The 22,186-nt window shown below is 34.2% G+C and overlaps 2 protein-coding genes across 2 annotated transcripts; both read left to right on the forward strand.

Moving 5' to 3' along the window:
* Positions 1–212: 212 nt before the first annotated feature.
* Positions 213–18,480, forward strand: LOC133199637 (eukaryotic translation initiation factor 4E-like). Its single transcript, XM_061335493.1, has 7 exons — positions 213–261; positions 10,022–10,209; positions 12,763–12,826; positions 14,319–14,432; positions 15,790–15,929; positions 16,096–16,150; positions 17,072–18,480. The coding sequence occupies exons 1-7, from the start codon at positions 235–237 to the stop codon at positions 17,129–17,131; spliced, it is 648 nt and encodes a 215-aa protein (XP_061191477.1). The 5' UTR covers positions 213–234; the 3' UTR covers positions 17,132–18,480.
* A 2,240-nt stretch (positions 18,481–20,720) lies between these two features.
* Positions 20,721–21,475, forward strand: LOC133199311 (uncharacterized). The gene is made up of 2 exons (XM_061335125.1): positions 20,721–21,380; positions 21,458–21,475. Exons 1-2 carry the CDS (start codon positions 20,814–20,816, stop codon positions 21,473–21,475), a joined length of 585 nt encoding a protein of 194 aa, XP_061191109.1. The 5' UTR covers positions 20,721–20,813.
* Positions 21,476–22,186: the final 711 nt, after the last annotated feature.

Raw genomic sequence — 22,186 nt, forward strand, 5'->3', positions numbered from 1 at the left:
TGGCCTTTGGTCTTGTTTAGATCCGCGCCTTCAGATTGTTTCAGCGATCGGGATCGAATGATCTAATTTGTGTCGTTTAACTATATTAGGATAAATAAAAGATGGTATAATGGATTAAATAATTTAAAGGTACTCAAATATATTGATATGATATGCCCCCCCCCTTTTTTTTTAATTATTGCCTCGTTTTCGAAGCCGGTAGACCATGTGATCAGTGTCCATTTTTCATACAACATGGCTTCAGAAATTGATACGAAAGAGGTAAAATATTGTGAATGAAATGGTCCTATAACTATTAATTTTAGCGAGTATTATGTGTTTTTCATCAAGAAAAATGAAAACCTAGGTAAACTGTGAGTATTTTAGCTAGTTAAAGGCATTTGTTTTCATGATTACAGTAAAAACATGCTTCAAATCAAAGGTGGCACACGCTGATGTCACCACCTGAACCACAAAATCTTAATAATTAGGAAAAAGTATGGTTTGGTTATTTTAGTTAAAGGTGTATGTTAATAACGAGATAAATTTAGACTAAAAATTATCTCCTTAACTGACTCGTAGAAATGCGCACTACATATTTTGGGGCATATCATATGCTGTTCATGCAGATTAAAAATACATTTGATAAACAGGAAAACCTCAGTCCTTGCATTTTTGGAAACAGTTTTTCAAAGAACAGTTTACAGTCTAATTCTAATCTTAAGTTAAAACACTACCTCTCAGAGCCTAGCACACAGTCTTTCAGTTTCCACATTAAGTACAACATTGAAATATTTTTTGCCCACTATGACTTGATGTATGTGCCTGTGGGAGTTGATTTAGTCCACAGCAGTCTTCAATTATAAAAGATTAAGATAACGTACAGTGATGAATCCCATAAATTTTGTAAACAATACTAATTGTTAACAGGACAAAAACATGCATGGACCCCAGGAAATTGCAGAGGTGGGATTAATCTCAGTGGAGATTGGGCTGGGCTAGATATTTGGTCTGACGCCCACCGAAATCTCAGGACAGTCCATAATTCATGTCTGGGAATTCAGCCCCAACTTCGGCCAGCTATATCAAGAATTATTCACCTAGGCGACACTGTCGTTTGCTTCAGTTAAGTCATTTAGTTGTTTAATTAACTCTCTGTCACTATTATTTTCACATTGCTTACCGTCTAGGCATGTAAATCCCACCATAAAAACATTCACTAAAATCTCCGTTCAAAATATTGCTCCCCTGACGTAATTGTTAATCTCCTCGCACTAAAGAGTTCCTACAGTCTGTTTTCTTTTATGTGATACTGAACCTCTACTGTGGCTTCTAAGTATTTTTCATAGAAATGAAAACAGACCATAGAGGAACTCTTTAGATTTACATGCCAGAGACAGACATTAACTTTCAGATTAACTTGCCCGAAGAGCAAGTGATCTCAAACTTTGACTTGTCCGAATGCAAAACTTGGTTGCCCAAAATTAGGAAAGAACTTAAGAAGAAAATTATCAATTACTGTAAACGTTATAAGAAAAAATGTGACTAAATACACTACTGTCAAATTGGCAAGTTGAGCTACCTGAAAAAATGTTGATGCTTCATTTGTACATAAATGTATACCACTGTATCTGAAAATTTAACCTTTTAACGCACACTGCCTTGCAGCAATAACCCTCTGTCTCCTTTTAATAAAATTCTTCTTTTTTTTTTTTAATTATTTTTGGTAGGATCCTTTTGTGAATCATGATTTTCAGAGATAACTCCAGGGAAGCAACGCTTAAGGAAGATAGTTGCTATGAAACATACATCTTATCTTGATCAGGATACATCGTGTTACATACTTATATTTTGTGCGTGAATAAGTAAATAAATAAGAAGTTAACAAAATTTTGACGTAGAGCGTATTTACTAGAAGGAAAAAAACGAACCCGATTCTTAAATGAACAGTATAATGCAGAAAAGCTACCAAGGAATTCCAAATGCAAAACCATTGTCAATCTGGTGCGTGGCGGAAATCAAGTGTTAAATTTGTTTTATTTATAAATTAATGTAAACTAAATAAATATGTACATTTGTATGAGAAAAATTCATTTGCCCGATCGGACAAGTACTTCAACAGTTTCACTTGCCCGAACTGAGAATTTCCTTGTCCCGGGCAATCAGACAACTGTTAATGTCAATCCCTGCATGCCTAGATGGTAAGCAATGTGAAAGTAATAGTGACAGAGAGTTAATTAAACAACTAAATGACTTAATTGAAGCGAACAACAGTGTCGCCTCAGTGAATAATTCTTGATATAGCCGGCCGAAGTTGGGGCTGAATTCCCAGACATGAATTATGAAGGACTGTCCCGAGATTCGGTGGGCATCAGACCAAATATCTAGCCCAGCCGAATCTCTACCGAGATTAAGGTGGGATCAGGTGCCCAGGAAGAGAGACCACCCAAAGAGGATGGTGTTTTTTGTGTATTACATATTTTTTCTATGTCTGTCTAAATATACTACAGTTGAACTTCAGTATCTCGAACACGGATATCTCGAATACCATGGATATGTTGAAGTGATTGGGTGTCCTTACCACATCTTTCTTAAGTATTTTACCCTCGATATCTCGAACCCTTGGATATCTCAAAGTTTTTTCTAGGTCCCATCAAGTTTGAGATAACGAGGTTTGACTGTAATTGAAATAAAAATAGAAAAAATGCTGAAATTTGCAGTTTTAAAAAAAATTTCAATGTACATATATTTAAATAAGAAGTAAGGGTTGACATTCGCCATCTTGGATTCCAGGGAGTGTCTCACACTCAATTTTAATCAATATCTACACTTTTCCTACATGTGTCAGTGAGATCTATCTTCAGAAATGATTGAATAACTCTTTTCTATCGTCTGCCAATTTGCTCATATAAAACTTGCAGTGAAACAAAACTTCCTAAATACCTAGCACTGAAATCAAAGCAACGGAAGTGATGATTTGTAAGTATGTAAAGTCTCGAGGCGTCCTGGAATTGCACAGAATTCTAGAAGGGACAGGAACAATGCCAAACTTGTTTTCTGTAGATTTCTGGTACAATTCCAGGACCCTCTGTATTGGTCAGGTAAACAGAGTCATCTGCAGCTAAATTAAGTTTAAAAACAATGGCCTTCTGTTGAAAAAAATAAAGGCATTTTTAGGCAATTATTTATTTTCCTTCTGTACAAAATAAGGTACATGTATTTGGTCTGACAAAACTTTGTCCAGTCTGACAGAATCTTTGACTTTGTCACGTGGTACCAGGACTCAACATTAACTTAATCATGCACTTGTACATCGTACAAGTTGAGAACAAACTTCATGTGTCCGGATTCAATGTTTACTTGTACAACTCGATCTGTAGAGATATAAGAAAAATTGTAAAACTCTTAATTTTCAAGAGTGAAGTATTATTGTTAATTAAGCTAAGATTATTTCTGATTGAAAGTACAGTAGCACTATCTGTAATATAATCTTGATATCCATGCGACAAGTGATAGTAACATTATATTTAATGTCAAGGGAAATTAATTTTGTGGAGATTTGTTTCAATCATATGTACATTATTCCATGCGTGTACAATAAGTTACTTGTTCAATGGGACAAATGGAGATTAACTTGTCGGATAATAAAATGAACTGGATACTGTCAGTCAGATAAACATTATTGTTGAGCCCTGGGTACTGGATATTCCTATGTAGCTTGTAACATGAGCTTTGATTGGTAACAAAGTCGGGTGTAAATTTCATATACCCGACTTGAGCCAGGGGTAAAAAACGTGACGTCACAATGCAAAGTTTCTCTATGATAAAAAGCAAATAACATGATATCATGATGCATTGTATAGTAAAATCTTATCGATAGCTCGAAACACAGTTGATTGGACTTGTTTTAAAATTAATTTATTTGGGTACATAGGAAATAAATTCTTTATCCAGGTCCAATCAAGGGTCAGGGGTGTGCAATTAAAATAATCAAGTACTAGCCCACGGGCTAGTGGCAGCAATAAAGTTACTAGCCCGAAGTTAAAAGTTACTAGCCCAAATGTAGGGGTGGGGGTGGGGGGAGTTACAACTAATATTGAAAAAAAAAAAAGATTATTGTTGAAAAAGTCAGGGTTTTAAGGTCATTGTCTTTAAAATTAAAGTTTAATTCTCACTAGAAAAAATTGAATCATGTATAAATTAATTATTATGATAGAAAATAATTTAAATAAATTATTTTTTCCTTTTTCTGTGCATTGCACTAGCTCACGATCATCTAAAACGAAGTGAAATCATTTTTTTTAATCTAAAATTATTAAAAACAATGGAAATATATTTTACGTAAATCACATAGCACTTATCTTTCAGATGATTGAGTGATTGTAATTTAATGAGATGTCTGCATTTATTTACCATAAACACACAAATGGAGGAAATATGGATTAGGAAAAAAAAAACTGATCGTTTTTGGAAGTAAGTAAGTCAGGAAGCAGGGATGGGCACGATTACTGAAAAATGTAATCGATTAATAATCGATTACTTAGAGGAATTTTGTGTTATCGATTATTAATCGATTACACTCATTTTTGTCCTGTAATCGATTGTAATCGATTACTTTGGAAGATGTAATCGATTAATAATCGATTACTCCCAAGTTTTTATCCCTTCAAATATCAAAGCAAAATTTAAATGGTAACATTGATGATATCCACTGAAGTTTGAATGTGTTCCTGCAGTTTCAGTGCAGATTCTTTTAAGGTTTTATTCTGGCTAACATTCTCACTAAATGCCCAAATGAGGGATTCTGTGCCATGAAAAGTGGAGACATGATTCCTACAATAAAATATATGTCAAGGAATTAATTATTCCTTTAAACCTTGGATCTGAACCTCCATATTCAGATTTGACTTGTTGCAAAAATTATTTATTATAAAATAATTGTGAATAACTTCATTAGAAGTATTTGGGCTGCCCGTATGTTGACAGTACACATTAAACATTCTTGTGTCTTCTTTAAAAAAAAAATAAGTAAATTAGAACTCTTAGTAATAAACATGTAAATCAAATGTGTCTTTAAGTAATTAAACTAATAGTACAATTTCATTCTGTATTGAAATAAGTGTTTTGAGAGCTATTAATTGTTTTAATAATATTGTTTGTCTTCAATAGAACTATGAATAATAAAAGTTAAACACTAGGTAGTTCACAGTTTACACCTCATTATCTGCAAGTCAGGGATGTCTCAGTCAATTAATTAGCCAAGATAAGCAAACACAGTGACACTTACTCCCTCTCTTACAGACACTTATAACCCCTCACTGATGCAAAAGAAACCTTACGATTTTGAATGAAAACATGAGAATGATTTTGCAAATTTTAAAGTCACTAAAACAACAAGTTTGAAGTTGTTTAAACATTTTCAGATATGAATAAGTATTTCCATCTTCTTTTTTCGAGTACAATGTAGTTTATTTACCAAATTATATATATTTAATACAGCACTTAAATCTGTTTTTGCTATTTATAATTTTCTATTACAACCAGAAAGTTTTTCAAGATTTGAAATATGAAAAAGGACATGCAGCAAGAGGACTATGGGTCAAATGTAAAATGCATACAAAAAATCTATATATTTTATTAATAAATACCAGGGTAGTTGAAATACACTTCTGAATTATTTAATACTAGACCAGTAGGTCTATAATGCAAATTTTATTGAGAACATTATTAAACTTATGATAATAAAAGTTAGGTAATCCAAACATTACACTAGGTTGTTTATATTTGATATTTGTGTGTGACTGACTGGAAATAATTCTCCAAAATAACATCCATTTATGCATAAAATAATCGAAAGTAATCGAAAAAGTAATTATAATTACATTGAAAATTTTAGCTGTAATCGATTAAATTACGATTACGAGTAATCGAAAATCTCTTCGATTACAGATTACTGTCGATTACTTGCAAAAAGTAATCATTACAATTGATTACGATTACTCGATTCCGATTACCCCATCCCTGTCAGGAAGTGCTGCAAAATGGATAAGATTATGGAGATTTACGAACAATCAGAGCATGCTGCTGGAAACTTTTCATTGGTTGGGAATTTAATAGCAAAAAATGTGTGAAAATACCGGTAGTGATTTTCATATATTACATTGGTATTTTTAATTTTTACTAGCCCAAGGGGCTACCTGCATGCAGAAAACCACTAGTCTGACCCGAAAAAATGGTAGCCCTGGGCGTCTGACAATGCTAATTGCACACCCCTGAGGGTGTACGGGAATTTACCATGGGTTGTATAGACGAATTTCACATTCTTAAGAGTTGTCTCCCATTGTCAGCGTAACACTCATTTTTGTCACTATATCCTTTGTAACTTACCTGTAAATATTTGCAACCTTTAAACGGAATTGGACAATTTTGACCTGTTCCTGAATTGCCTTAGTATGGGGAAAAATGAAAAACATAATGAACATATTCATACGGATTTAAGTTGCGATATATTGCCCCCAAAAGTTGGTAATGTTATAGAGGGAAAACTGTGTCTTATGCCGGTTGACCCAGACTGACACTGCAAAGGGAAATAAATTTCGTAAATGTGAAATTTGTCTATTCCATACACCCTTGATTGGACCTGGATAAGTAATATATTGATGGAAATTTTAGTACAGTCTATGACAAACATCAATTGGCAAAGCCAGAAGAGAGTGGCAGGAAAGGTTTCAATGAACATTTATAAAATTTTAAGGTTTTGATTCAAAATACATTTGTTGGTTTTGCTAAATATATTGCTGTACTTCAAAAAGTACAATTTTAAAATAGCAACAGAAAACTACATAAGACCTATTTTGTCCTTGTATGGTATTTTCTACCAACTTTTCATAGAGTATGAAATAAACAAATTACAACAGTACTAAGTATTCATTCCTTTTAAATTCTGTGATGAAATTTAGTGATTCCTTTTACTTGCAGTTATTTTTTACAAATAAGATAATCTGAATTTTCCAAAATGCACAAATGACAAAAGTGAGGAAACCTTAAAAATATTAGACAGCAATATTAATCCATTCTACTTGATCTTGAGCCTTATCTGTAGCCTAAGATTATACATAAATATATGGCTGCTAACTTACAATCAATTGAAAAATGGTTAAATGAGAAAATTATTGAGAATGTACAAATGAGAGATAGAATTAAGATATTTGTTCCAATTCTTGGGGCCAGCTTTTTGTGTGCAACTGGATAATCAGTCTGTTCCCTCTGTCTTTTTAGCTCACCTGAGCTGAAAGCTCAAGTGAGCTTTTCTGATCACCTGTTATCTGCATCCGTCTGTCTGTCTATCTGTCCGTAGGTAAACTTTTCACATTTTCAACTTCTTCTAAAGAACCACTGGGCCAATTTTAACCAAACTTGGTACAAAGCATCCTTGGGTGATGGGGAGTTTAAATTCTTAAAATGAAGGGCCAAGCCCCCTTCCAAGGGGAGATAATCAAGAAAAGACAAAAATAGGGTGGGGTCATTAAAAAATCTTCTTCCCAAGAACCACTGGGCCAGAAAATCTGAAACTTATGTTGAAGCATCCTGGGGTAGTGTAGATTCTAAATTATTCAAATCATGTCCCCCTGGGGTAGGGTGGGGCCACAATAGGAAATCCAAGTTTTACATTGAAATATATAGAAACAATCTTTAAAAATCATCTTCCCAAGAAACACTGGGCCAGAAAAGTTGAAACTTATGTGGAAGCATCCTGGGGTAGTGTAGATTCTAAATTGTTCAAATCATGATTCCCGAGGATAGGGCGGGGCCACAATAGGGAATCCAAGTTTTACATTGAAATATATAAAAACAATCTTTAAAAATCATCTTCTCAAGAAACACTGGGCTAGAAAAGCTGAAACTTATGTGGATGCAAACTGGGGTAGTGTAGATTGTAAATTGTTCAAATCATAACCCCTGGGGGTTGGATGTGGCCCCAGTAGGGAATCCAATTTCTTACATTGAAATATAAATCTTTAAAAATCTTCTTCTCAAGAACCACAGGGCCAGAAAAGCTTAAACTTATGTGGAAGCATCCTGGGGTAGTGTAGATTCTAAATTGTTCAAATCATGACCCCCGAGGATAGGGCGGGGCCACAATAGGGAATCCAAGTTTTACATTGAAATATATAGAAACAATCTTTAAAAATCATCTTCTCAGGAAACACTGGGCCAGAAAAGCTGAAACTTATGTGGATGCAAACTGAGGTAGTGTAGATTTTAAATTGTTCAAATCACAACCCCTGGGGGTAGGATGTGGCCCCAGTAGGGAATCCAATTTTTTACATTGAAATATGTAGAAAAAATCTTTAAAAATCTTCTTTTCAAGAACCACTGGACCAGAAAAGCTGAAACTTATGTGGAAGCATCCTGGGGTAGTGTAGATTCTCAATTGTTCAAATCATGACCCCCAAGGGTAGGGCGGGGCCACAATAGGTACTAAAGGGGGATAATCAATTGAAACACAGCAAGGCCAAAGTTACTCAGGTGGGGGTTGTGGCCCATGGGCCTCTTGTTTATATTTTGATGAGCATATAATCTCTCTCTTTTATGCAGCATGGTTAAATCTCCCCCCAAAACTTGTGGGAAAAACCCAAGTTAATTACTGTAAGAGTAGAAATATTCGTTGGGGATTTAATTTTATTTATTTTGTTGTTAACAATTATCAATGAATTTAAATCCCACATGACTACTTATAAAAATTGCATGACGAAAAAAAAAATTCTGGTGAGGCAAACACAGAAGGGGAAAAAGTCAAATATTGGCTATAAAATCAGTAGAAAAAAAACATGATTAACCCCCAATGATACCCACCTGTATCATTTGTCCTTGAAAGGAATGATTTTAGTGCAAAATCATTTACATTGTCAGTGCCAAGATGTTGACATTTCAGTCTTGCTATTCTGTCCCGTACTTTGAGGATAAATGCTTTCTCTGACATTTGTTCTTTCATACACTCTGTGCTACCTTTCTACATCATGCACTCCCAGGGGCAGGAGTAATGACCAGGAAGTGACTTTTATAATAAAATCATGTGGTGGTCAGTTGAACTGATGATGATCTTACTTTTGTATACTTTTCTAATTTTTAACAATTTAGGAAAGAATGTCCTGTTTCTCATTACTATCTATTACTACTATCTATGCTATATGCTAGTTGTTGCACAGTCCTTGGTAATCTTTTTTTAATTTTGCACTTTTCTGAACATAGATTTAGAGAAAAATATACATCTTTAGTTCTTTACTGATATTTTCTTTACGAATTAAACTTCAAAACCTAGTCATTTAACATGATTATAGGAAGCTAGGTTTATATTCAAATAGAAACAAAAAAGAGATTCCTAAATATGTTAGATTTCTACCAGCTTTAAATTTTCTCTTGATGTTTTTTAGATTCTTACTGAAATAAGTGTTAATTTCTGATAAAGATGTGGGGAAAATGTACATGTACATTTAATGCATGGTACTATTTGGCATAACATTTTTTTCCTTGAATTAAATATGAAGTGTTTCAAAAATTTTGCTCCACTTTATTGTAATAATTACAAAAATTAAATATTAGCATACTACTATATATGCCTGGAAAGTGGCCAAATTGTAATTAATAAATACATAACTGTTTCTAATTATAGAAGAGACAAGCAGGAATATCACCTATTGACCTACTTTTAGTCGTAGACCTTGTTTGTTTGTATGTAGAACTGTCATTTTGTGGCATATCTAAAAGTGTAGGCAGTCAAAGTGTTTCAATTTTTTGTAAGAAATCCTGAAAAATGAAGTTTATCTTCTTTCCACATTTACACAAGGCCATGGTAGGTTCTCATATGAGATGGTTTTCTAAATGAGAGGGAGAGGTATAAATTGTCTAATTGACTGAATTGATAAGTTGTTCACTATTATTTTGTGTTGGTAGATTTTGTTACCTTTGTTAAGTTTCCAGGTAAGAGAAATATTTCTTGAGTTCACTGTGAGTTGTATTGACTGATTTTAATTTGTTGTAGGAAGAAAGAGTTGAGGAGGAGGAAGATGAACAAATAGATGATGGCGCCACTGTGCCTCCAGAAGCCCTCATAAAGCATCCTCTACAAAACAGATGGGCATTGTGGTTCTTCAAAAATGACCGCACCAAAGAGTGGACGGCAAACCTTAAACTTATCACAGCCTTTGACACAGTAGAAGATTTTTGGGCGTAAGTGTCTTGCTGAGCTTTTAAGTATCTGATTCTTCAGATGTGAGTACAGTGTCGTATAAGTGTGATAGTATCAATGACGGCTTGTATTAATCTATTGTTGGTAGATAGAGGTGTAATTCAAAGTCCTTTAATAACTCTGCTTTTGAAGAAAAATGATTAAGTACTGCTAGGAGATGAAGTTCAAGGATGCACTCAAGTTATACAAAGCAAGACATATTGGCATTTACTTGAAATCATTTATACCGTATAATCCCTATTAACCACCCAGGGCACGTAGAAAATTGCGAAAGGGGGCGGTTATTTTGGTATTCTCATTATAATATTTAATGTCATATTTTAACTTCAAGAAATCTTTTGAAAAAAAAATAAATTCAGAGAACCACTAAAAGATTGTCTAACTTTCCTTTAAGGTCAAGATCTAGTAAATGAAAGGTGGCTACAGATTTCTCAAATTTGAGAAATAAATTCCTTTAATGATGCTTTATAACTTTAGCTTGGTCAAATAAGGTGTTTCCGGGCATAATTTGTAGATGAACAAGACGAAAAATCATATTTTAAACTGTGTCATTTTCAATGAAAAATTAAGAAAATCAGTCATGATTACAGGATTTTTTTTTCCATATCAGACAAAGGAAATGTATCCAGATTGCCTACAGTCTCTCAGAAAACAATAATTTGTATGTTCTTAGCCTCTTCTTTAAAATAATATAAAATTGAATATAACAGTCAGGGGTGAGACTGAAATCCGTCATTTTTGAAAAATGATGGATAATCGTCATATTTACTAAGTACGTATTTTCGTCATTTTTGTCAATATGACTTACTATCGTCATATTTTCTTTTTCAACTTAATTCTTCTATCCTGGTTACATAAAAGCGAAATTTGAATTCACCGCTGAAAGAAGAGTGTTTACGCAAGTTTCATTTCATCCGGGTCAATAATTACTGCCGACCACGTGCGTTAGAACATCAACATGGAAGGTGAAAGTTATTATTTAGCGGTAAAATGTCGAATTTTGGTAGAACTAATTCGCCATTTTTACATGGCTTTTAGCCCTATAAAAACATATAGTACACCGTCTGGAAGAATACATTCTTGTAGAGAAAAGTCTCGACAAAAAGTTAAAGCCATAAAAAAGTAGTGCGCCCCGTAAAACAAGCGAGATATTTCAGTGCGCCCAGACCCTCCATTTTGAAAAAAGACGGATTCCGAATATCGTCATTTTCGTCTTCTTTCCTATTTAATGCAAATAAATTGACAAATAACTCTTCCACTCTTATTTTTTCTTGGGAAATTTATACTGTCAACATAACCAGTATTGTAGTCAACTGTATTAGAGAAATGAAGTTCGTTTACGATGTTTTTTGTCCTTTTTTCGGTTGGTGGATCTAACATTTTTCAAAGAGAGGTAACTCGGTATTCTAGAAACACTCTAAATTTTTATGACTGTTTTTCGTCATTTTCTTAAAAATGACGAGTTTAAGTCATAATAAAAATTTTATTTTATGGCTTAAAATCGTCATTTTAAAAATGACGGATTTCAGTCTCACCCCTGACTGTATAAGTATCAGGATTACTTTTCACATGTTTTCAAATTGAATTCCACGAAAATATTTTATTTTCTGTATAATTCTATTAGAACCGTAAAGTACGGGAAAAGAAAGTTAAAATTCATTATGACGTCATAATGGATCTAGCACCAAAAAGTTAGTCTTAAGTCATTTACTAGATCTTGACCTTAAGTTAACATAATCAATCCAAATTATGCTAAATGATTCATTTTTCCACCGAAATTAGATAATACACAAAGAGAACAAATTTGATAGGTAACTTTCACTTTCAGAAATACATAATGATTGTCGTTCTAAAATCTTTCACTTTCACAATTTACGTACGAGTTACCCAATAACCAAGTTTCATTTTCACTTTCTTCAAATTATGACGTACTTTCGATTCGATTCTAGATGATTTTAATCACTGTACAGGGGGCCCTTATTTCCCGACAATTGAAAAAGACCTAGGGGGCGCTTATAGGGGCAGGGGCGGTTAATAGGGATTATATAGTATAAACTCCAATGATAAATATTCACTTAGCTGCTTGTTTGATCTCTTATTCTTGCCTTTTTTGCTTAAATTTTATCAGCATCATTAAAGCTTAAAAGCAATTTTTGGTCAAAAGTCTGAGTATTAGATTCTGTGGATCAAAATGATCAAAGATGTGTATTGTCTTGATATGTGTCAGTGACCGGTTAATGGAATGCTAATTTATTTCTAGACTGAGACATGCATGAATCTGAATTCTTAACCATGCTGTCACAACACTCTTAAAATTATAAAGGTCTAATGTAGTTAACGTGGAATTTAAAGTTGTAAATTTATAATCACAGCTGCATGTATATTGCTAAAGAAATAGCATTGCCAGCAATTCCTGATGCATTTAGGAAAACATTTCTCTGAATATGTAGCATACACTTATAAGACCTATAATTGTGAGTGGCATTGATTATGCTATTGTTTGTTGAGGTGTAGAATCACTTTTATAATTTTAGGTTATATAACCATGTACAGAAAGCAAGCAGATTACCTTCAGGCTGTGACTACTCACTCTTCAAGGTAAGGTGTCACCGTTTAGCTCTCTACTTTAATGGCCATCACATTTGAAATGTCTTCAGTTATTTTCAACCTTATCTACATTGTTATACCCCCGCTCAGAAGGAGAGGGGGTATACTGTTTTACCCTTGTGTGTCTGTCTGTCTGTCTGTGCATCTGTCTAGCTGTCTGTGTGTCCGTGTGTCTGTCCGTAACAAATTTTGGTCGCAGTTTTCTCAGCAATTACTCATCGCTGATGCTTGAAATTTTAGCACAATCTTTGTTTAGGCATGCCATATGGTGGGATTCATTTTTGTGAGAATCTGATGTCAACTTCCAGTTTATCCGTGCATCTGTCCATACCATTCATAACAAATTTTGCTAGCAGTTTTCTCATCAACTATTCATCGTAGATGCTTGAAATTTTAGCACACTCTTTGTTTAGGCATGCCATATGGTGGGATTCATTTTTGTGAGAATCTGATGTCAACTTCCAGTTTATCCGTGCATCTGTCCATACCATTCATAACAAATTTTGCTAGCAGTTTTCTCATCAACTATTCATCGTAGATGCTTGAAATTTTAGCACACTCTTTGTTTAGGCATGCCATATGGTGGGATTCATTTTTGTGAGAATCCGATGTCAACTTCCTGTTTATCCGTACATCTGTCCATACCATTCATAGCAAATTTTGGTCACAGTTTTCTCAGCAACTATTCATCTTAGATGCTTGAATTTTAGCACACTCTTTGTTTAGGCATGCCATATGGTGGGGTTCATTTTTGTGAGAATCTGATGTCAACTTCCAGTTTATCCGTGCATCTGTTCATACCATACATAAAAAATTTTGGTCGCAGTTTTCTCAGCAATTACTCATCGCAGATGCTTGAAAGTTTATCACACTCTTTGTTTAGGCATGCCGTATGGTGGGCTTCATTTTTGTGAGAATCTGATGTCAACTTCTTGTTTATCTGTGCGTCTGTCTGTACCATACATAACAAATTTTGGTTGCAGATTTCTCAGCAACTACTTATTGCAGATGCTTGAAAGTTTAGCACACTCATTGTCTAGGCATGTCATATGGTGGGATTCATTTTTGTATGAATCTGATGTCAACTTCTTGTTTATCCCTGTGCTTGTCCAAAAATGAACTTGTGTATTCACATCAGAGCGGGGGTATTATTAGTGAGCATTGGCTCACAGACTTCTTTTGAAAGGTCTAGTTTTGTCTGCCATAACATATAATTCTTTTTATTCTATCTGTTAGATTTTAGTTTTGAGTATCATCAGAATTTATGCATAAGCTAAAATGTCAGTCATTCACTTGTTAGGAAATTTTCAAAATGTAATTATTCCTTTAATTTTTCTTCAGATTTCAATAAAATTTTGGTACATAAGTAAACAAAACATCAAGAAATAATTCTAGGTATCATTTTTTTCCCATTGCATGATGTTGCAAAAAACATAGTTTTCTGTACAATTCTTTTTAAACGCTTGTATTTGTACAATTCTAGGATGGAATTCAACCTATGTGGGAAGACGACAGGAATAAAGACGGAGGACGGTGGTTAATTAATCTTAACAAAAATCAGAGACAGACAGATCTGGATAACTTCTGGTTAGAAACGGTAAGTCAGAAAATGATGTGGTTAATTAATCTTAACAAAAATCAGAAACCGACAGGTCTGGATAACTTCTGGTTAGAAACGGTAAGTCAGAAAATGATGTGGTTAATTAATCTTAACAAAAATCAGAAACCGACAGGTCTGGATAACTTCTGGTTAGAAACGGTAAGTCAGAAAATGAGGTGGTTAATTATCAGAGACAGACAGATCTAGATAGCTTCTGGTTAGAAACGGTAAGTCGGAAAATGATGCGGTGGATTTAAATTGTTATTTTGAAAGTGATGCTTGTATAAAATGGGGGGAAGGGAATGGAGGAATGTGCATTCAGATTCGCATGTACAGTATTGTAGATCAGGCCACAATTAAAATATTGTTGGTTTGGCGTTGCAGACTTAGTCTTTGTACGTTTGGGTTGGTAGGTAGGGAAAATATTTTCTTTTAAATTTCAAATATGGTATGTGTTGTTAGTATCCAAACGTCATGGGTTTCCGATAGTTTAACAACAACCACAGTCCGAATTGATTCCCAGTTTTGTCATTGATTTTCAAACATTATTAGTTTTAAACCTTTAATATACATGGTATTAAAAATCACCGACATTAAATTTGTGTAAAGTCGTTATCATGTGCACGAATCTAAGCATGGCAGCTAGATTCGTCTAGCAAATCGGACAGGACATTGTACCGTGAAATTTCTATTTCGAACTGGTATATCTTATTCATTAGTTTACTTTTAAAACCACATTACCACAGAGAGTCATGCCATCAACTTGTTATACTGAGTTTACATTATACCGCTTTCGACAGCCATGATTGGATTCGAGATACGCATTTATTCAACATCACATAGACGCTTATAAATGAAAACTGTTTGATCAATCAAGCGATTACATGATTATTTCCCATTCTGTATATATTACGCAAATGTACAAACACCTAAATCCAAATGAGTATAACAAAATAAAAATTATGATCAGTATCTGTTGAAAAAATTCTTCGGACAGCACTGATTTATGATTTATGATTTACTGATTTAGTCGGCCGGCAACACCAAACAAAGCTAATTTTATTTTTGGCCTCACCAAAGTTACACATTTCTTTATAAGATGGATATTTGATAAGTGAGACAAATTTTTCAGGAATTTTGATTATTGGTAGTATATATTCTATAATAAAACAAATTAATATATAGGAGAATTATATTTTGACAAGGAGATGGTCTCGAATTATCACGCAAAAAATTAAGTTTTTAAGTGCAAAAAGTGGTTTACAGTATCAACTGTATAGAAGAAATTTGTATCCTGAGTATGTTGTAATTTGATTATTTACTTTGTGATTTATTTGTTTTTGTTATTTTGTAGTTACTTTGTTTAATTGGTGAGTCGTTTGAGGAGTATAGCGAGGACATCTGTGGTGCTGTAGTCAATATCAGAAACAAGGGAGATAAACTCAGTCTCTGGACAAGAGAGGCCAGGAGAAATGATGCCATATTAAAAATAGGGTTTGTTGCTACATTGCTCTGTATTAAATAGAACACCTACAAATAACAAGGCACTAAAAATGTTTAAGTTGTATTACAGAAAATAAACAGTAAGAAACTATTAAAGAAGCAACAAGGAACTTGATGTACTGTAATTGTTCTAATAATGTTTTTAATTTTATTGTAGAAGAAAATTAAAAGAAAGATTAAGTATACCATCCAAAATACAAATAGGTTTCCAGGTAGGTCCTAAATGAAGGAACTATTTTTATACTGCTTGAAAAGTGTGTATGTGTTGGGAGGGGGGAGGAGGGGTCCGTTCCATCCGTTACATTTGAGGATGGTCACCCTTTATCAACAACTCCTCCTGTACCATGGAATAAAATTTAATGTGAAATCTTTATTACATACTAATTGTGCATCTCATATTTTCACTTCGATTGGACACATTTTTAGGGTTTACCATTGCAAACATTCTTTCTTTAATATGGAGGGAGGGAGGGAGGGGACCCATCTGTCCTCCTATACCACGGAATAAACTTTAGACTCGCAGAATCTTTATAACACAGTGCCATTGTGACCTACTTGGTATTTTACGTTTGATCGGACAGATATTTAGTTTCAAATAGCAGACAATGGACACTGCCATTCTTTCTGTAATATTGGGGGTTTCCATCTCTTATCTGCAACTCCTCCTATACCACTGAATAAAACAGAATTTTTTTTACATAGTGCTTTTGTGCACCTTAGTATTTTACATTTGATCAGACAAATGCTGGGGGTTTCCCTAAGCATATCATGGACACTACCATTCTTTAATATTGGGAATATTGTACTCATCTTTTATTAGAAATTCCTTTTATTCCACTGAATAAAGTTGATAGAAACTTTCAATATAATGCCTTTGTGCATGTCCTATTTTAAGTTCTAATAAGATATATGTTTGGGGTTTCCCACAGCAAAACATGGACTTTGCCATTATACTCGTTAGGGAGTGGGGGGGGGGGGGGGGGGGTCATTTTATGAGCTCAGTGCTCACAGTATGTCTTAGTTTATTTATCCTATTTTTTGAAAATGTGAAAATTTCTGAAATTTTAACTGGAATTTATATGAAATTTTAAAATACTCTCATCCAGTTCTGGTAGTTTTGTTTATCATTACAGGCACATACAGACACCATGACAAAAACAGGTTCCACAGCAAAAGATCGTTTCCGTGTTTAACACAGGCTGAAACTTTAATTAGTCAAAAAACATTTATCTCACCCCTCCCTGATGCATTACAGACTTCCTTCATGGTTGTGCAACTGCTTGGACAATTATTACAGGCTGTTTAAAGTGTACACTACCGCAGAACACCAACAGATGACTCTATATTTTAGATTATACCATAGAAGTGCCTATGATATGTTAGCCTGATGTGCATCAGGCAGGTTCATGAATGCCTGCGTTTACAGAGTGCTCTTGTTAAATGCCTGAATTTGCATTCACCTCATGTGAAGATACATGTAAACATGGATACTTTTTTTCTGAATTATAAGACTATGTCAATGAAGTGCTAGGTTTCTGTGTTGATTATTTGTGTTGAAACCTTTTTTAATTATTCCCTGTGGCTCTCTTATGTCATGTGGTACAGAGTGATTGCATTTAATTATTTATTTGTTTATTTTTGTATGTTAAACAGAGCAGTTCCATAATCCCTTTGTCATTGATACAGAAGAGGGGAAGGAGAGATAACTCTTGTTTTTTGTGGGTTTCATTGGTGTGTGTGTTTCAAGCATGTCCCACATATTTGTTAAGGATTATGCTGAAGTAGGAACTCATATAAAAAATAAGATGTAAACCCATCATTTATTTAGAAGATTAATTTTTTCCTACCTTTTCTGCAGAAATAGCATTTGTTGTTTCACATATTACATGTAGAAATGATATTTTTTATAAAGGATTGTATTTGAGAGTTTTGGCTTCGATATTTTGAACTCAGTTTAACCTTCATATTTCTGACCTGCATTAATTTGTATTCAACTGTTGATTGTATAAAATGTACACTTGAACATGGACTCTGGTGTAAAACATTGTGATCTGTTCCATGTATAATCCTATGTGTTTACGACTATGTATTCCCCAGCATGTTTTGTCCTGTAGTTGCTATGTGTATTAAAGGATGAATGAAAGGCTACATGTGGAATTTTTATAAGGGATGACTGGTGGTTGAAGGATGGTGTTGTATGCTTCACAGATATAATACTGCTTAGTTAACTCACTTGGCTCCAAAAAAATTTCTTTGATACATTTTGTTTTTTTTCTTGATGTAAGCTCATGAATAAATTCCCTTTTTCATGCCCTTTTGAATCACTTTATTATGAGCAAACAAACGGAAAGTTTTCACGTTTTTTTTTCTTTGCTCCCTGTTTGATAAATTGTGTATCAACAGTTAGTTGATGAACATGGAAAAATTGAAGTGCATTTTTTTTCTTGATCCATTGTTAGTATGGTAGTGTGTTATTGTTGATATGATTTAATTGAAGATATTGATACATAAACCATGAAAAAATAAATACAGAGAAAATATATTGTCATATTCTTTTTTTAAAATCATCTTGAAGGTATTTTATCAGGCAGTCTATCCAAGTGGATGTTTGATTGTTTTGTAGACATGGTTTGATTTTAAAACAACTGCACCATTTTAGTGCTACATTAGAAGTGCTGTCTGATTTAAAAACAACTGCACCATTTTAGTGCTACATTAGAAGTGCTGATTTAAAAACAACTGAACCATTTTTAAATTAACAGTACAATAATGTAACCTTTATTTTTACACTTTTATAAAACTTTATTGTAAAGATGCCAAACACATTAGATCGATAATAGTTATCCTAAACCACAATGCCATGCCACTTTTACTGGAATCAGTAAGTTATCTATACGGAAGCCCATAGGACCTATCAAAAATAAATTTTGAATTCGATATAACGAATTGTCGAATTTGATTTGTTATATCAATTATAACGAATTTTACTCTGTAATAAGTTGAATTCGTTATAAAAATCCAAAATTTGTTTTACTGAATTAAATTCGTTTGTACGAATTCGTCAATTTGTAATATCGAATTCAAAAATATTGTACTATATACCCTAACTGTCAAATTCAACAATTTGTTATATTGAATTCAGATATGTTTTTTGATAGGTCCTAAATTGGCTTTGAATTCATTGTGACGGTCAGATGGGTTCGATCGCCGGTGGCCAGATAGCTCTGGTCCAGGGTCTTGGTACGGTCCGTCGCATTTTTTCTTCTTTCCTGTACATTTGGTGCCGTGACTAAGGGTGTTCAGGTGAAAGATGTGTCGGGGAAGAGCCTGGGTTGGTGTGGAGCCCGAAGATCTTTGAGGAGGGAGGAATATGGCGGTCAGGCGGGTGGCCAGATAGCTCAGTTGGTAGAGCACCTTACTGGAGATTCAGGGGCCCGGGTTTGAATCCCGGTCTGGTTCTTCGCATTTTTCTCCTTTCCTGTTACAAAGTTTTCTACCCTTAAATGTAAGATCGTTAATCTAATGTTTATGAGACAATCTGAAGTAGATCAAAGTATTCTTAACATTACATAATTATATTTTAGACCAAATAAAGTACACGTAATTGACAGTATTTACATGTGGTTTACCAGTGTAAGTAAACAACAGTGATTTCTGCTCACTAACATCCATTGTCTGAGAACATTTTTTTTCCTTGGAAAATACCGGCAGGTACCCTGTTGAAAATGATCTAGATAAAATCAGTATGTACACCTTTATATAATGTTCGTAACGTCCAAAATGAAAAAAAAATAAATCGTTATAGTTTTTAGAGCTATCGTTTATCAGTGCTTCTTCACAAAAAAGAGTAATTGTATCAACTATCAAAATAAAAGCTTCTTACAACAGACTTGACCAATATTTCAAAGACCATGCATGTGTCTGTATTTCACAACTGATTAAAGTGATTGAGGAAATTATTGTTGAAAGTATCTGAAGAGCACATCAGCCAAGACGAGAGAGAGAAGTCCATAAAAAGTATGTTACGAGTCCCATCAGCCATTGTCAAAAGATGGTCCACTTCAACATTTCTTGGAATTTCACTTTTATACTGCTCTTTAAAAATAAATAAGAAAGCATGGAATGAAAATTATCCGTGTCTTTTTGTGTAAACGACAATGCGCGGAAACACATGAATATTTTGGAGTCCATTTCATTGGTGTTTTATGTAAAACGATTGACAGAAATCAACGGCACAGGTTGTCCAATTTCAAAGTCCAAGAGAAATTTTTAAGCGCATTAAGGATGTGCAACTGCAGACAATCCAACACCAGCTAAACCCCACTTGATAAAAAAAAATACCCATGCACACATTCCCAAAACGTTGTTTTCAGAGCCACAATCATGAACTTTTTCCAAAAAAAAAAATACTGTTGACAATTAACGGTTTACATGAATAAAATTATTCAGTTGGAAGAGGAAAAGTTCTGAGACTTGTACATGTATATGTATTTTTTCCGGCTTATATGCATATGCTTTTTTATATGATAATAAATTCTCCCTCACATCAAATTATCCCATCCTTCTCGTGTTGTGAATCACAAGGAACGAATTGCAAGATAAACGTTATTTCCTTAATTCCACAATCGGACCCATGTCGTGTGACCATACCTGTAAAGTATGAGATTAAATTACACAAATATGTTTTGGTGATTATTTCCGTCTCTCTTAAGCGGATTTGGTTTGCTACCCTGCTTTTAATACTCCTGTTTGTCCGTACAGAAAATGTCATTGAAAAATAACTGCTCGACGCAAAGTGCTGATGTTTTAACCACAGTTGCATGGGCAGAAATGCATCCATCCAATGACGATCGTTTCCAAAACTAGGAAGATATCATGGGTTGTTTGTTCTGCAAACAAAAGACGGACATCTGGAATGACGATGTCCAGGGGTTTGACAATTTTGCTCTGGACGAGAGAGAGGTGTCAGGTCGAACTTCGCAGACGTTTGACGTCATAAAGGCGGCACGTCGTAGACGGTGCTCTAGTGAACGCAGCGGGATCTGGATGAACCTTGATAAACATATATACCTAGGACGTGATAATAAAGGGACCCAGACAACTGTGAACACAACGTCAGAGATGGTTCAGACGATTGTGAACACTACGTCAGAGATGGTTCAGACAGATCAGGTGTGGAAAATGTACGATGACAAAGTCACGCAAACTAGTGACAATAGCAATGATACCAACGATAATGGTGTGACGATAAAGCTTAAATCAAATAATGCTAATGAATATGCCACGTGTGAAAAAGTGAATGGGGTAGATTTAAATATTGTAGATAGTATTGAAATTGTAGCTGAAAACAACCTTACGGAAGATAATCAAAAACGCAGTATTGTGCCTAATAATGACGGTACAAATGAGAGTAAACATGAAGAAGATATTCAAGGAACTACTGTATGTGGTACTGACAGTGCCGAGGAGGATTACCTCAGGGAGGATAATAAAGAGTCCGGTGTTAGTACTATAAACAGCCAGGACAGTTCAAATGAGAGTACTCGTATAGGGGAAAATCAAGGGCTTGGTGTTCTGAGTGAAACAGATTGTTCATCTGGGAGTATTCTTGCGAAAAATAAACTAGAAGTATGCTTACCACTCCAAGACGAAAAAGAAGTTGGAGCCATAGTTAGTAATGTAAGTGAACTACGTGTAATTAATAGAAATGTATAGTTGAAAATTGAATTTCAAAGTAAAGATTAAAACCTACGTAACGGTCAACCAATTTCAATCAAATTAAGAATCCAGTTCTGATATTGAAAATAAACGTCCCCTAGATCCAAGTGACATGCCCAAGGGTGAGGGTATTTTAAAAATGCGGTTGTGCCCCCCCCCCCCCCCGCTGAAATTGCTTCCTACAGGCCCAGTAAACTCTTTTAAAAATGAATTCGGAAATTGCTATATAGTGCATCAGTTTAACATGCTTAAGTCCAGAACATTTTAAAAGATAAGTAAATATTTAAACAAAACGTCTGATTGGAACAGATAGCATTACCAAATTCTAGAGAAAGCTTCATGTGGCAAGAAAATCGACACATTTTGATCGGATTTCAGAATTTCGAAAATGAGAAAAAGAGTAACCCTAAGGGATGATGAAGTTCAAACTTCTAATATTCTTATTATGCATCATTTAATGGTGAGAAAATATATCCAGTAGTTGAAAATGATGACCTAAAAGCAATAATTTTGAAAGGTCCGAAGTACAG

Source organism: Saccostrea echinata, unplaced genomic scaffold (assembly GCF_033153115.1).
Source record: "Saccostrea echinata isolate AGI-Se365-2 ecotype Australia unplaced genomic scaffold, CSIRO_AGI_Sech_v1 ptg000034l, whole genome shotgun sequence".
Lineage (NCBI taxonomy): Eukaryota > Metazoa > Mollusca > Bivalvia > Ostreida > Ostreidae > Saccostrea > Saccostrea echinata.